Source organism: Phlebotomus papatasi, chromosome 3, assembly GCF_024763615.1.
Source record: "Phlebotomus papatasi isolate M1 chromosome 3, Ppap_2.1, whole genome shotgun sequence".
Lineage (NCBI taxonomy): Eukaryota > Metazoa > Arthropoda > Insecta > Diptera > Psychodidae > Phlebotomus > Phlebotomus papatasi.
In genome coordinates, this window is record NC_077224.1 from 23,134,065 (window position 1) to 23,149,930 (window position 15,866).

General features: G+C 38.1%; 3 protein-coding genes across 3 annotated transcripts; 2 read left to right on the top strand and 1 right to left on the bottom strand.

Annotated features, from left to right (window-relative positions):
• Positions 1 to 4,822: 4,822 nt before the first annotated feature.
• On the bottom strand, positions 4,823 to 6,134 carry LOC129808290 (5'-deoxynucleotidase HDDC2). Its single transcript, XM_055858129.1, has 3 exons — positions 5,892 to 6,134; positions 5,443 to 5,736; positions 4,823 to 5,383 (listed from the first exon to the last, which is right to left on the bottom strand). The coding sequence occupies exons 1-3, from the start codon at positions 6,084 to 6,086 to the stop codon at positions 5,147 to 5,149; spliced, it is 726 nt and encodes a 241-aa protein (XP_055714104.1). The 5' UTR covers positions 6,087 to 6,134; the 3' UTR covers positions 4,823 to 5,146.
• Positions 6,135 to 9,792: 3,658 nt separating this feature from the next.
• On the top strand, positions 9,793 to 15,859 carry LOC129808292 (E3 ubiquitin-protein ligase PPP1R11-like). The gene is made up of 2 exons (XM_055858132.1): positions 9,793 to 9,995; positions 15,437 to 15,859. Exons 1-2 carry the CDS (start codon positions 9,906 to 9,908, stop codon positions 15,779 to 15,781), a joined length of 435 nt encoding a protein of 144 aa, XP_055714107.1. The 5' UTR covers positions 9,793 to 9,905; the 3' UTR covers positions 15,782 to 15,859.
• LOC129808281 (succinate--hydroxymethylglutarate CoA-transferase) lies at positions 9,946 to 11,453 on the top strand. The gene has a single exon (XM_055858122.1). The coding sequence runs from the start codon at positions 10,093 to 10,095 to the stop codon at positions 11,353 to 11,355; it is 1,263 nt and encodes a 420-aa protein (XP_055714097.1). The 5' UTR covers positions 9,946 to 10,092; the 3' UTR covers positions 11,356 to 11,453.
• Positions 15,860 to 15,866: the final 7 nt, after the last annotated feature.

Here is a 15,866-nt window from a genome sequence, read left to right on the forward strand (position 1 = left end):
ACTTTGACTAATTGCCACTGCGATCGCTAGTGTAACTTCGAGGTCAGCAGAGCTCAGCTGAAAAAATATATGTTTTTAGCTGATTTGAAAAAGCTTAGCATTTGGTGCTCGCTGGGTTAGTACATTCTCATTTCAAATTCGAATCTGCAACAATCTTTAAGAAATTTTTCGAAATATTTGTAAAAAGTTGTTTATCAATAACGCTACATCCTAGGATGTTGATATCAAAGGATAACTCAAGGATGTGTAGAGGAGGATTCAAGGACAATTCTCCTGGAACATCGCATATCACTATCCCTTCATTTTTTAGATTTGTTTCATAAACACAAATATCCTCCAAATTTATGAAAAGGATGCGTGGGACGACTTGAATCCTTTACAAAAATAGTCTCCTGAATATCATAGGGTCGTAAAATATACCGTTATCCAGAAATTACATATTTGAATGACTTATGAACCACAGAATTTTCTAATAAATTCTATTGTCTCATAAGTTTAATTTTCTTTGTAATGCACCATCCAGCACATTTATGCTAAAAAAGAATCAAGATTCTTGCTTTTGGACCATTTTTCGTAAGGTGCAGCGAATTGATGGTAATAGGTGAGATTCTTAATAATCTCACCTACTATAATCCTAACAAAATTTCATGTCGTCCGATCGAGCTCAAAATTTAGCCAAAATGTGTTTCAGCACTACCTGATCACGAATATATTATGGGGAGCTAAGTTACGTTCCCGTTCGTTCGTCCGTCCGTCCGGTCTTTGGAGCTTAATAGCTCCCAAACTAAGAAAGATATCGACTTGCGGTTTTCGGAAAAGGTTATCGGGTGAAAATTGCAACTTGGTGCATTGACCCCCCATCCCCCACCACTCCTTCCGCCATTTTGAATACCCTCCTTTTTTGTTTTCTCAATGGCTCCGCCCCTATGGCATCTTTCAGGCTCAAATTTTATTATGTTATAGCTGGCCCTTAGAGCCTGACCCGAGCTATGAGTCCAAAAAAATTTCTTAATGTGGGTATAACTCCGGTTCTAATTGTCGGAATTTAAAAAGTGAGGGCTTTTTGGAAAGCTCGCGTGAAATGCCACTTCCTCTTCTAACATCGCAAGTTCATAAAACCACCGCTAGGGGTGCTATAATTAAAAAGAATAATTTTCAATTTCTTTGTTAAATAACTCAAAAACTCCATTGTGCATTGGGCTAAAATTTTAGTATGTTGTAGTCGCATATTATACCTATCAAACAAAAAAATACTACAGCCGATTGATAACGCCTGACGCGAGCTAAAGGGGTCAAAGTTCGAAAATTGGCCGGCCTCTATCTTCGGTTCTAATTCGGTTAGTGTGCGCCTGGTTCGGATGGCTTGAGCAACAAGGTTCTTAAGCAGGTGTCTTTTTACATTGTGGATGTACTGGCGTATCTTGTAAACGTCTCATTTGAGTCAGGCGAATTCCCTGCTGTGTTGAAGACAGTTCTCGTTGTCCCTGTATTTAAGAAAGGCGATAGGGAATCCATGTCCAATTACCGCCCAATCTGTTTAGTCTCTTCAATCTCAAAGATCATTGAAAAAATTATGCACTCCAGAATCTCCGGCTTCCTTACTGCGAATAGTTATTTGTCTAGATCTCAGTATGGCTTCCGTGAAGGTGTGGGATGTGAGGACGCTGTGGCCCAGCTCTTGGGGATGCTCAACGACTCGCTGAATAGACTACCCAGGAGGAAGGCTACAGTTATATTCTTGGATCTTACAAAAGCCTTTGATGCGGTGAGGCATGATAAACTACTGATAAAGTGTGAAAGGGCTGGAGTGCGGGGCGCTGCCCTGCAGTGGCTGACTTCGTTCCTGGTTGGGAGAACGCAGAGGGTGAAGCTACATCCAAACCATGTCAGTGAGCCCTCAGTATGCTCTCTGGGTGTTCCACAGGGCTCAGTCTTGGGCCCTCTGCTCTTTTTGCTGTATATAAATAGTTTGCTTGACAGCAATCTGTATGGCCATGCAATCGCATATGCTGATGATGTCGCTTTGCTCTACGTGGACGGCAGTGCTGAGGTGATTGAGAGCAAAGTGCGGGCGGACTTGAGATTCCTGAGGCAGTGGCTTGATAGCCATGGAATGCTGCTAAGCTCGAAGTCTGTACTGATGGAATTTGGGAGATCTCAGCCAAATTTGAATGGAGTAGTCTGCCATTCGTCTCGCTGCTCTCTCGACGGTTGTCATCAGGATTGTGTGCTCATAAGAAGAGTTGATGAATTCAAATACCTTGGAATAATGTTGGACAGCTCCTTGAAATGGACCGCTCATACCAGCCTGGTTCGGGATGGATTGCGCATGGTGTGTAGGCAGGTTTTTGCCATCAGAAACTCGTGCTCTCTGCAATTGCTTCGTGCATTCTACTTCGCTCTTGGTGAGTCTAGAGTGAGATATGGACTTATCTTCTGGGGCGGTGCCTTTGAAACCCATATAAAACACGTTATTACGGCACAAAAATACATTCTGCGTGCAATGTCATTTGCGCGGTCAAGAGAACACACGGGTCCATTGTTTCTCAAATGGGGAATTATGACAGTCCTTCAGCTGTATTGCTACAAAGTTTTTGACATTTTTTTGACGCAGTCCTTGCACACCAACTTCTTTGTCAGAAGTAACGCTGGCTCACGCATGGGTGAGTTGCTGCAGGTGCCACGCCCAAACTCGGAAGCGTTCATGAGAAGCATTAACTATCTTGCTCCTGTTGTAGTCAATAATTTAGCGAAATTCGTACGACATTTGACTAGAGGAGAAGTCCGCCATGTTTTGAGAGAAATGGAACCCGCAGCCGTCAAGGGTCTTCTAACATCAATGTATAGAAGATAATCCACTAGAGTCGCTAGAGCCAAACAGCCTTACAGGCTTGGCTCTAATCATCTCAGATTCGCAGCCCAGACTTCCTAGCAATCTTGGGATTGCAAAACATACAACCAGAGAAGGGACTTTCCATCGTTTCCGTCCCGGAGTTGGTTGGGAGCAACGCTAAGACGGCGATGGCCGCAAGGGAAGGGGGGAAGCGTTAATCTGATGAATAAATATGAATTGAATTGAATTGAATTGAATTAACATTTTGAGCTAAATTTTGGGTTTTTGGTTTCGTCTCGATGAGAACTTTCAGATGAAAGTTCAAAAAGTCACCACAGGTGGCGCTGCGATAGCATCAAAATTCAAACTCAATTTTCTCAAAAACGCCATTGTGCAAGTTAAACAAATTTTAAAGTGTTGTAGTCTAGGCTATGGGGTTTCCAAAAAAGGCGTGAGTTCGCTGTGGTTACAATAGAACCGGAGATATGAGGGGTCAAAGTTCACGAAATTCAAAAAATCATATCTCCGGTTCTATTTGACCGATTTTGATGAGTGAAGCCTGAAACGAAAGATCTCACAAAATGCTACAACTTTCTAGAACATTTGAACAGATAACTGAATGGCGTCCTCCCACTTCAGCTCTAAATCGAATTTGCATGCATTCCGATTTAGCTCACGTTAAGAATCTCACATACAATAGGCTGATCTATACTTATCACTAAGCTTCTTTATAATTGAGCACTTTTTGTGGAATTTAAAATGACTCTGACGCCCAAATCTCTCGACAATTCGGATAATATTTTGCCCCAAATGCCCAATTGAGAGAGAGTCTACTGTAGTTGCATGCAAGCGCCAAACTCTCCAGTTTGAAATGTAATAATTTTAATACAAATTGAATTTTTTATAACTTCTTCTTAACCCTATCTCAGGTAAGACCGTCTCAAAAAGGTCTTCACAAAAATCACATTTACAGCGACATTAAAAGTTTTATTTATTTAAAAGTGCTATAGTGGTCCTCGGTAATAGTCTTAATAACATCTTTTAAAAGTTTGAACTCATTTTGACTCTTCGTTTTGTTGCTATTCCCAGTTTTGTGTGACAGGTCAGAGAAAAAGCAACAAAAAATATTTGTGCAAAAAAACTCATTTCCAATTTCCATAAAAATACCAATTTAAAGTTAATCTGACTAAAATAAATTCATTTTTTACTGAAAGATAAGTCGTTCTACTTTGTATATTTTATTTAAAAAAATTGAAAAAACTAAAAATGTGAATTTTAGAAGTAAAAAGAGTATTTTTTATATTGTGGTGAGAAATTTTTTTATATTTTTTCACCTAGCGCCTAAACAAAAAGAGATAATGAAGAATGGATGGTTTTTTCGACTTTATTGGATCATAGTTGTCCTAGAAAACATTGTTTTAGAACTTTTTTCGAATAATTAAAGAAAACACTGTCAGGGGGTTATGGAGTGTTGCTCGGAACCTTGTAAACAGTTTTTCGTCTTTGTTTTCTCTAAAATCATTCTTAATACATTTTAAAATGAATAGAAATGTAGACATAGCTTTGGTGGCCTATTTCGGCGATCTTAATTCTCATACTTGTTCTCATAGTTCCTTGCCCTTCCATAATTCTAGTGGGTTTTTCACATTATCTTGTTTGTCGAATCAACATTTTCTGTTATTTTTGTATTGTATAATCTCTAGAGTATGCAAAAACTAAAAATTCATGGAAATTTTAGCAACAAAAAAGTGGCCGGAATTGCAAACTGGCCGGAATGTGGTACACTTACCCTATTAGTATTTCTCAATCGAATGGTATCATGTTTACGTGCATTGGAAAGGTCTTGGAATTCCTCACAATGATAAATAAACCAATAAGTAATTTTTATCCGAAAATCAATTGTATTTCTAAGTTATTTTGGGCAAACTTTTGAGTGATTTATAAATCGGTTCAAAATAGTCATCAACCGGTAAAAAATGAAAGTTTAAGTTTTTTATTGTATTATTTTTTTATTCATTAATAAAATTAAATATGCGAAAATAATTTTAAGGTGTTATGCATCTCAGTTATGAGTTCCAGAATTTCGCAAATCATCCTTTTACATTGTCCAATTTTTCCGATTAAATTTTTTAAGTATATTTTTCTTATAATTTGTGGACTAATTTAAGTATTTGTGCTTTTGACTAAAAGAAGTCCAGTATATTGTGGATCATATCCTATATACTCGAACAAAATGCCTAAAATAGAACCCGTAAAAACCTCCTAAGAGAAAATAAATATAAATTGAGCCTAATGGGAATGTCGATTGCTGAATCAACTGGATCGTCTGTCCTCCTTGTCTTTCATCAAGGCCTCTCGCTGAGCCTTGATCTCGTCAATTAGACTTCCAACCAATGGATGGAGACTTTTCCCATGTACCGTATCCACAAATTCCTTGTGCTTCCCCACACAATTGTCCCTCTTCTCGTACTCAAAGGCCTGCAGAACCATGTCCAAACGATCGAGATCCTTGATGAATTTAGACTCTGGAGAGGTGTTCTCCTCGTATTCCTGCAAGGGAAGATGCTTTAGAAATGGGATTGAATTGGGATGCCTTAAGATTGATGTACATGGAAGAGTTCCATCATACGATTCCCTCGAGGACTTATCATTTTCGTGATGTCTTCCATGGCCTTCATCTCTCGCCTCTTCTTCTCTTCCCTGGACACTCCGCAATAAGGAGTAATATCACCCACAATGCATTCGGCCAGATCATGAACCAAGGCCAATTCCATGCATTTTAGCCTATCCAGACCCTCAGATCCATCAAGGAGGAATGTCACCATGGACATTCTGTACATATGAGCTGAAACTGTCTCACAATCTGCCACATTTCTCAGTAACCATCCCGTCCGTTTCAGATGCTGCAATAACACCCCAGAAACACTAATACGTCAGCTCTAATCAATACTTTTTCTTTATTCAATGTTTCGGAAAATTACGCTAATTTTCCAATCAACACCTTTAATTTATTGCTGACCAGAAGAAGGCAGAGAGACTGAAATTGTTTAGCACCTACCTTTAAATTTCCCACCAATTCGAGAAATTTGACCAAATCCCTGACTTTGTTTCCGGACATGGTACTCTGGTCCATTGTGGCCATTCTGAAACACTTTCCGCGCTGTACTGATGGAAATCCTCGAGGGCAATTCCTTGGGTAATTCCGTGAAATGTTACTCCATGGAGGAATCGATAACCTCAAAAATCTCTGCATTTCGAGAGCACCAAACAATCACCACAAACACACACACGCACACACGCGAAATGGTGATATTCACCACAAAAATGGCGAACTTAAAAGTTGCTCATGTTGCTCAGATTGGGGGAGCTTTTTCTGACAACTAAAACTTTTCTCAAAAACGCGCGAAATTATGTGAATAATAAAATTGGAAATTTATCTAAAAACTCACCTGATTTTCATTAGGAATCTCTTCATAAAAACCAACGCTGTCCTTGAACGTTTTAAAAATATATTCACTTCACACCTTATATTTTACACAAGTTTATCAGAAAATTTACTAGAAACAGCACTAAATCTTCAAAAACACTCACATTCAACGATACATCACAATTTCTTTGATTTCCCTATGAAAAAAAAACGAAGCTCCGTAAAAAACTTAATACAAAACACCGCTATTTTTGTACACAGAATTTTACAAGAAACACTCAAAATTGTATAAAGCAACACTTCTTAATCACAGCATAAGACTTTGAATGACACTTAGCATTAGAAAAACTCGCAGTTCAATCTATCTTTCATGATTTTTTTACAATTTTTTTCACGAAAAAAAATAACCGAGAAAACGCGCCAACTGAGGATGAAAAATATTTTCACCACTTACTGCTAATCACGCCAAATGCGGTAAACACAGCAAACAAAGTGGTGTATCCGTCAACCGTCCCAGCAGGCCCAGCAGCGAGAGAGTAAAACTTACATGTAAGTGATAGTGATTTGTAAGGCATCCGTGTAATGCAATGCCCTAGACCCGAGGTGTCCAAGAACCGTTTGAAACCGAATAAACGTCAAAATAAGTTTGTTCAATGAGTGTTTTGACCATTGACGTACAAGTTTCTTTTAACGTTTTTTCGGTTTCAAACCGTTCTTGCACTCCTCTGCGCCTAGACACACTTACCACTAAAGTCCAGAGACGACTCGTTCATAGCCAAGTCAGTTCCTGACACACTACAAACGAGGCTTAACACGTTTACTGGCACTCACAAAACATAACTTTCGTGGGTTTTTATGCAGATATATTCTTCTAAAATGCACTAATACTCCTCTGAAAACAAAACTATTTGTAAATTCATGTCTTAGTACCCTCAGTACACGTGCAATAATTATTGTTAATTACAATTATTTGTGAGGTGGAAGCTAATTCGCAACTTAAGCCAATTTCCGCGATTCTAGTAAATATTTCTTATTGTTATAAGTGAATTGTCAAGTAAATTTACAAGTAGTTTCATTTTCAAAGGAGTACGGAGTGCTAATGCATTTCAGTAGAAATATCTGCATAAAAACCCACGAAAGTTATGTTTTGTGAGTGCCAGAAAATGTTAAACCTCGTTTGTGGTGTGTCAGGAACTGACTTGGCTATGAACGAGCTTATCCAACAACTCCTTCATATTATCATAGACGAAAACTAGACAATTTTACTCATACATAGATGTCGCCGATAGGTATCTCGAAGCCCAACGACTTTTGCCGATTGCTACTCACCCCACTCACTCGCTCAACACGCCGATGATATGAAAGAGATAATAATGAGAAAGAGAGGAGGACTATGTTTTATGGTTTTGCTATTGTCTTTGGACCAAAAAGACAATGGTTTTGGTTAAAAAGACGTTTTAATTTCAATACTTCTGGATTTCAATTTTGAAATCCAGTAGGTTGGAGTATCGCAAAATATTTTGGACCCTTTTTTTTCTCAGATTCCACTAAATTGTTGATTGAAATATGGTAGTATGAACCTGATAAAAAGCGATACCTTCCAAATCTTCTTTCGAGGGAATCTGTTTGTATTTTTTCAGGTACAGTAAGTTCAGTAGTATGCTACGTTCTGAATTCTAATGGAAAACTTAATGAACTCGATCATACATTCCGTAGTTTGGGACATGGCGCTGTAAGTTTCCCTTGTAAGACAACCTTTATTACCATCACAATTCCATATCTCCAGCCATGCCAAAAAATCGTACAGGAACCCAATGCGGAGGTCAGAATCTGAATAAAACGGGGTTTGCCAGTCGTTTCTTTTCTGAATACCAATCAAATAATTTCTCGTGTTGAATTTTGACCACCATTTCTTAATTATATCCATCTTTAACTGGGATGATCAATGTGCAATCTTTAACTGGGATTATAGCAATCACTTGTTTGAAATTGCCATATATTGAAGACACCATAAATGTTTGGGCCGTCTTTGCAACTTTGGAGGGATCATTGTCTGCATATCCTGATATTGTCCCAGATCTATAAGTTACTCGAGAACTAATATGAATTTCGTCGATCAGCAAAGCTACAATTTTATCTTGAACGTCTTGTATCGTGGACACAATTTGCTTTAGGAACAAGATATTTGAGTATTCCTGATCAATGGACACGCTCAACCGACTGCTTAATTGCCTCAGATAAGTATGGTTAGGCAAAATCAAAAAGGTTCGTAGTTCTCTGTATGCTGAAGGTGAAATGTTGTGAAGTAGGAAACTAATCTCCATCGCCTTCGGTTGCTAACCATCAGATTAAGCTGATTATTGATAAAATGAAGTTCTCCGACGTATTTAAATTCCTCAACATCGTCTGATGCATCAATTGTTTTCGTAATTGGTAATTTCGTAATTTCTCTCTTCTTTTTCTTGGTCCATCATATTTCAGATGAACATCGAATATTTTCCTAAAGTATTTGATTTTAAAGAAGGAAAATGTTTTGAAATTTAAATTCAAACGCGCGGCAAAATTGAGAAGAAAGAAAAGAGAGGGAAGAGTCATGTGACCTAGTGCCGCACCAATGCGAGCGCTTTAAAATTCCTATCAAATACATTCAAACTTCTACCTACAGTCTATGGTACATATACAGGAGTCGTTGGCTTAGCCGTCTCTGGACTTTAGTCGTAAGTGTGTCTAGGCATAGTGTTAATTTTTTTTACTGTGTAAGTGACAAAAGTGTGGTTATACCATACAGTAGACTCTCTCTCAATTGGGAATTTGGGGCAAAATGTCATCCGGTTTAGCGATAGAATTGAGCGTCAAAGCCTTTGTAAATTCCACAAAAAACGCTCAATTATAAAGAATTACGATAAAATAGGAAGAACTACAGCGAATTTGAGCGAATTAGCTTCATAATCAAACGTGAAAATTGTCAACAAAATTTGTCTTTTTTTGAAAATTTTTGAGTCTACTGTACATACCTCCTTCTTCTTCTTCTTCGCTTTAAAGTTTTAGGCCGGACGTCCTGACAACATCCACACAGCCGTACATATACAGTAGACTCTCTCAAATTCGGGTATATGGGACCGAAATGTCAGCCGAATTAGACAGAAATTCCTGCGACAAACTTTTTGAAATGCAACGATTTTTTATTCATGTGCATATAGATATTGAGTTTACACATTCATTATAGCGTAAATTGCATGAAAATCCCTCAATAATGCAAAATAACATCAAAACTAAGACAAACCATGCCAAATTTGAGCATATTTGATTCATTTGATAATCATAATCAAGCTTGAAAAATGACAACAAACTTTTTTCAAATGTAACCGCTGTCCGAATTAAAAACTAGCCCGATCTTAAAAGAGCCGAATTATAGCGAGAGTACTGTAAATTTTCATAAGCGATAGTGGCGATAGTGATTAGTAATGCTTACACATGCACTAACATGTAAGACTTATGTAAAGCATCTTTTCGTTGCTGGGAAGTGTGTGTACTCTTGACAGATTTGACATGTCGCAAGATAAAACGAGAGTTCAATAAAAGCGCAAAAAATAGTATTTTCGTGAAAATTCTAAAAGAAAAATTCCTTATCAGTGTGTGTGTTAGATGGCAACATCACCCAGCTCCAATATGGAGAGAAGTGCGCCCACAGTAACGACCACAGAAGTGATAGCACGTCCGGCAAATGGGACAGAGGTAAAAATCAATTTAGTATCGCATTGTTTTTTTTTTTGTGTTTTGACCCCTCTGGAGTCGCTATTTTGCCCCCCATTGCACAACCAAGAAAGTGATAATGTTAAAAATTGTGAAAGTATGCCAAAACCCAGTAAAATTTGGAAGAAATTGGAGGAAATACTCGACAAAAGCACAACCTCTCAAGGGAATCCGAGTACTGGATCTCACAAGAATAATCGCTGGACCATACTGTACCATGATCTTGGCAGATTTGGGTGCAGATGTAATAAAAGTAGAGAAACCTGGATCTGGTGATGAATCCAGACACTGGGGACCTCCTTTCTTGACCAATTCCCCGGATTCTGTCTACTTCATGGCTTCCAATCGGAATAAGAGGAGTATCTGCATTGACATGAAATCTGGACGGGCTGTCCTTGAAGACTTAACGAGAAAATGTGACGTTCTGGTGGAAAATTACGTTCCAGGGAAACTCAAGGCATTCGGATTGGACTATGAGTCTCTCAGGAACATAAATGAGGGATTGATTTACTGTTCAATCACAGGATATGGATCCAAAGGGCCCTATGCCAACAGACCAGGATTTGATGTTATTGCAGCATCAATGGGAGGACTCTTGCACATCACTGGAGCCGAAGATGGAGCTCCAGCAAAAGTTGGAGTCGCAATGACAGACATAGCCACTGGCTTGTATGCCCATGGAGCAATTTTAGCAGCTCTCTTGGCCAGGAACAACACCGGAAAAGGTCAGAAGATCGAAGTAGATCTTCTGTCTACCCAAATTTCTTGTCTCATCAATGTCGGCAGTAACTTTCTCAACTCTGGCCTTGAAGCTAAACGCTGGGGAACTGCCCATTCGTCTATTGTTCCCTATCAAGCCTTCAAAACTACTTCCGGATATCTAACAGTTGGAGCTGGAAGTGATGCCCATTTCACAGATCTCTGCAATCTCTTGAAGATCCCGGAAACTGCCAAAAATCCCAAATTCCTCACAAATACTCAAAGAGTGGAAAATAGAAAAGAACTGATAAGCCTCCTAGAAGGAATTTTCATTCAGAAGAGCTCCGTAGAATGGATGAAAGTCTTTGAGAAAGCCTCTTTTCCAGTAGCCCCAATCAATTCCATCCGGGAAGTCTTCGAAGATGATCATGTGAAAGCCATTGACTTGGTGAAGACAGTGCCCCATCCGGTGGCTGGAGAAGTGAAGGTCGTTGGTCCTCCCGTTGTTTTCAGTGAGGCCGAAAACAGTGTCAGGACAGCTCCTCCTCTCCTTGGGCAGCATACTGATGAAGTTCTCAGAGAGGTTCTTGGGTATAGCCCAGAGATTATTGAGAAATTGAAGAGGAATAAAATTATCCAGTGACACTTACGAGAAGAGATTCAGAAAGTTTTTCCTAATATTTTTTTTATGTAAAAATCATTAGACGTAATATAAATATGAAAATCGCATAATATTAATCAGTTGCAGTTTTCTTTATAAAATTAAAAAAAATAGAATAACCATAAAAAATCAGTGATAAGCCCAGATAAGCTTATGGTAGCTGAGATTCTATACAGATCTTTACAGTTCGATCCATTGGATATACTCGATCCATATATAGAGCTCCATTATCACCGAAAATATAGTCCAGTCAAGACATTTTCGATTATAGCTCGGGTCAGGGAACATTGACGGAGGAGTGCGACACACCGTTGGAAAGGTCTCGCCCTCAGCTACAACATACTAAAATTTAAAAAAAAAAACAACGCCTAGTTTTCGAAATATTCGAAATCGAAATTTCAAAAACTGATTTTTCGATTAATCGGACTTTCGATTATATCGAATAAAATTGGAGTGTCAAAAGGGTTGTAGTACTCCACAGGAGCTTCCCAAAACACCAAAATTTTTCAAATTCGGATAATTAGAACCGGAGATATGGCCATTTGAAAATTGAATTTTTGACTCCTTGTTCTAGCCCGGGTCAAAGGGGTCGGGGGCACTTAATTTTTTTAATTGAAAGGCCCAGCTATAATATACTAAAAAAAATGTGAGGCCTGTGACGCCTCTAGCGTTGGTCCTACGAAGTTCAGATATTCTAGAAAGTTGTAGCGCTTTGCGAGACCTTTAAATTACGCCCTCACTCGTCAAAATCGATCAAATAGAACCGGAGATACAGTAGACTCTCGCTTATCCGTGAGAATGGGACCAAAATGTCACACGGATTTTGAGATTGATACAGTAGACTCTCTCTCAATCGTGAATATGGGGCAAAATGTCATCCGGTTTAGCGATAGAATTTAGCGTCAAAGCTTCTGTAAATTCCACAAAAAGTGCTCAATTATAAAGAATCAAGATAAAATAGGAAGAACTACAGCGAATTTGAGCGAATTAGCTTCATAATTAAACGTTAAAATTGTCAACAAAATTTGTCGCCCGATTGAGAAAGAGCCGATTGAGTGAGAGTCTACTGTACACATCAAATTGTTTGAAATTCAACCGATTTTTTTTGTTAACATTGAAAATTTGTGGAGTGAATCCTAACCTGACTGATCGACATTCTCTCTAAACATGCGTACTGTCCAAACAAGTTACAATGAGATAGAATTACAATAGATAGAACACATTTGCTTTAACAAAAAATCCCAAAACGGGGACAATTATGTCAACAAAATTTTTAAAATTCAACTCTCACGGATTTTTTTTTATGTCACCCGGAAAAAGGGTCCACGGATAAGCGAGAAATACTGTATCTTCAAAGAGAAAAAGAGAGACCGAGACTTCAAATTTTTATCACAGTATTGCCTTCGTGAACCTCAATAAATGTCAAAGGTTTCAAGGAATTCGAGCAAGGAAAGAAAAGTTACAGATAATCCTAACCGGCTTATGTCGGTGAGATTCTTAATGTGAGCTAACTCGGAATGTATGCAAATTCGATTTAGAGCTGAAGTTGGGGGACGTCATTCAGTTATCTTGAATCAAATTCGTGGAATTATACAAATTTTGTATTTAAACCAAAATATCAAAGATTTGGATGGCCTGGCAGAAAAGTGATATAGGAGAAACTGGGGCACCACTAAACACGGGGTAGCACTAAACACTAATTTTTATTTCTAAACTACTTGGAGTGTCTCGACCATTTCTTTAGTGGACAAGCATCCCTATAATGCCTAAAAATTTCTATAAGTCTTGTACTCTGAAGTCGAATATCCTATTAAAAAATTGCAGTGTTTGGTGCTACCCCGTGTTTGGTGGTGCCCCAGTTTCCCCTATGAGTGAAATGTAGACCAGAATGTTCTCTATATTTTTTTCGAAGAATTTGATGTTACTGGTTGCTCAGGAGCTGAGATAAATAAGGTTATTTGTTTTTGAACTAATTTTTTGATTCTAGCGACCCTATTTCCTAGTGTCCATATGACGAACTTCGATTATATCTATGACAGAGAATTGTTTAATTTTGTGAAACTGTTAATTTTAACCGCAATTTAAATGAAATATTGAATAAAAGCGATCATATCAGTACCTGTGTACTTTCTCAGCGCCATTATTGGAAAAAATCAATTTTTTTTACTGAAACAGCAAAATCGCAGAGATAGCATAGTCTGAGCGGAAAATGTGTATGGACGAAATATTTTAATCATCAAAATCGGTTCAGTGACAGTCGAGATAATTGAAGTTATGTGATATTGAAATTAGTTTTTCGACTGTGGCGCTCCTGGTGTTTGTCCCACAAAGTTCAAATGTCCTAGTAAGTTATAGCATTTTGTGAGATCTTTTATTTGAGCCCTCACTCGTCAAAATCAGTCAAATAGAACCGCAGATGTGAGCTTTTGAATTTCATGAACTTTGACCCTTCATATCTCAGGTTCTATTTTAACCACCGCGAACTTACACCACTTTTTGGAAACTTCATAGCCTAGGCTACGTCACTCTAAAATTTGGTTAACTTGCACAGTGACGTTTTTGAGAAAAATAAGTTTGAATTTTGATGAATTTTGACGCTATCGCAGCGCCACCTGTGGTGACTTTTTGAACTTCCATCTGAAAGTGCTCATCGAGACGAAACCAAATTTAGATCAAAATGTTAATTAGAACCGGAGATAGAGGCCGGTCAATTTTAGAACTTAGACCCCTTCGAAGAAATTCGCGCCTCGCGAAAATTCGCGACCTGCGTTACCTTACACAATCTTTGAATTTTGACTCACTATGTACATATGAAGAGAGACAGAGAGTGCTATATATATAAGAAAAGCCTGTCCGACGCTGCTTCTCCCGCTTTTTCCTCGCCTAACGCTATAAGCAAATTTTCTTAATATTGAAATCTTTAAATTGCAATATTTCGAGCACTATACTCAACCAATGTCCCATTTTTTTCTGAAATCGATCTAAATTTTCTGGGCTACAGCATAAACTTAAATTTTTAAAGTCGCAATGCTTAGATTTCGAGATAAACTACAAAACGTGATTTTTAACCGGTTTAGAACCGATATTTCAAAAAACTAATAGGGGAAAGTACTCCCCTTTCGAACTTCATGCCTTCGGATAATGTGAATTTTCTTTTAGTTTTCCTAAGAGACTTAAACATTTCTATTAAATATTAGTTGGCTTATCATTAATTGTTGATAATTTCGTGATAATTTAATGTAAATCTCTTACGAAAAACAAAAGAAATTCCCATTATTCGAAGGCATGAACGTTCGAAGGGAGAGCACTTTCCCCTGGCACAGAAACCTTTGTACGCGCGTATGCTAAGTCGACTTAGCCTTTTATTTCTCCGAATATAGTCGTGATATATCGAGCCATTTGAAGTTGGCGATTTCATATGCTGCCTGTGTAATTTTTTTTTTTTTTCGAAAAATGGAATATCTCGTTACCCGAACGCCGGGAGTGAATAAATAAACAATAATAATAATAAAATATAAAAACAAATTTATGAAGATATCTCTTTCCAAACCAGAGATATTGCGTACTTTGGACGGCCGGACGGACGGACGGCCGGCCGGACCCGAAATTGCCGGCTTATGATTTTCGGCATCAGGGATGTTAAAAACATATACCCTGTGAATTTCTGCTCGATCTGACCACTTTGAGAAAATCAGAGGATTACAATAGGTGTGATTAAAAGGAATCACGTAAATGCAAAAAAATATTCGAGGAAAGCATTTAATGGTAATGTACGTATTCTGCGTATTCTGCATTAGCTGTCTGTTTATTTGTTTAATTAATTTGTTTAATTACTCTAAAAAATTCTCCTGACATTTATCGCATCTTCAGAAAAAGAGATCATTTATCTTTTTTATATATCTTCCCCAAAATGATAAGATAATGCAGTACAGCAGACACACGGATCAAATATTTGTCAAAGGAAAATTGTATCAAAATATCCCAAACTTTAATGTTCTTGTAAGAAAATTTGAAAAACTTCAAGAACAATAATTAATTTTCTGATTTTGGGTGTCTCTTCCAGGAACAGCCAGTTCTTAGGCTTCGACTCCACAAACCTAAAAGCGACAAGAAGGTCTCCTGGGGCTCAGAGACCGTGGACAATGAGGGAATGGGCAAGAAGAAGTCTAAATGTTGCTGTGTCTACCACAAACCTCTAAGTTTTGGCGAGAGTTCGTCTGAGGATGAAGATGAATGTGAACATTGTTACGGGCATGTGGAGATGCGCAAGAAAAAACGAATACCTCCAGATGCCAATGGAGATCCCAAAGAGCCACCCGAAGGATGCGATGAAACAGATCAGAGTGGGAGCAGTCAGGACTCTGGAGGTAGTTCCAGGCATACTCCAGGTCAACATGCAAATTGTTAATAAAATTAAAATTCCTGAAATATTTTTAGCCCACAAATAAAAATGCGGTAAAAATGCCTTATTTAAAAAAAAAAGAATGTCGGAA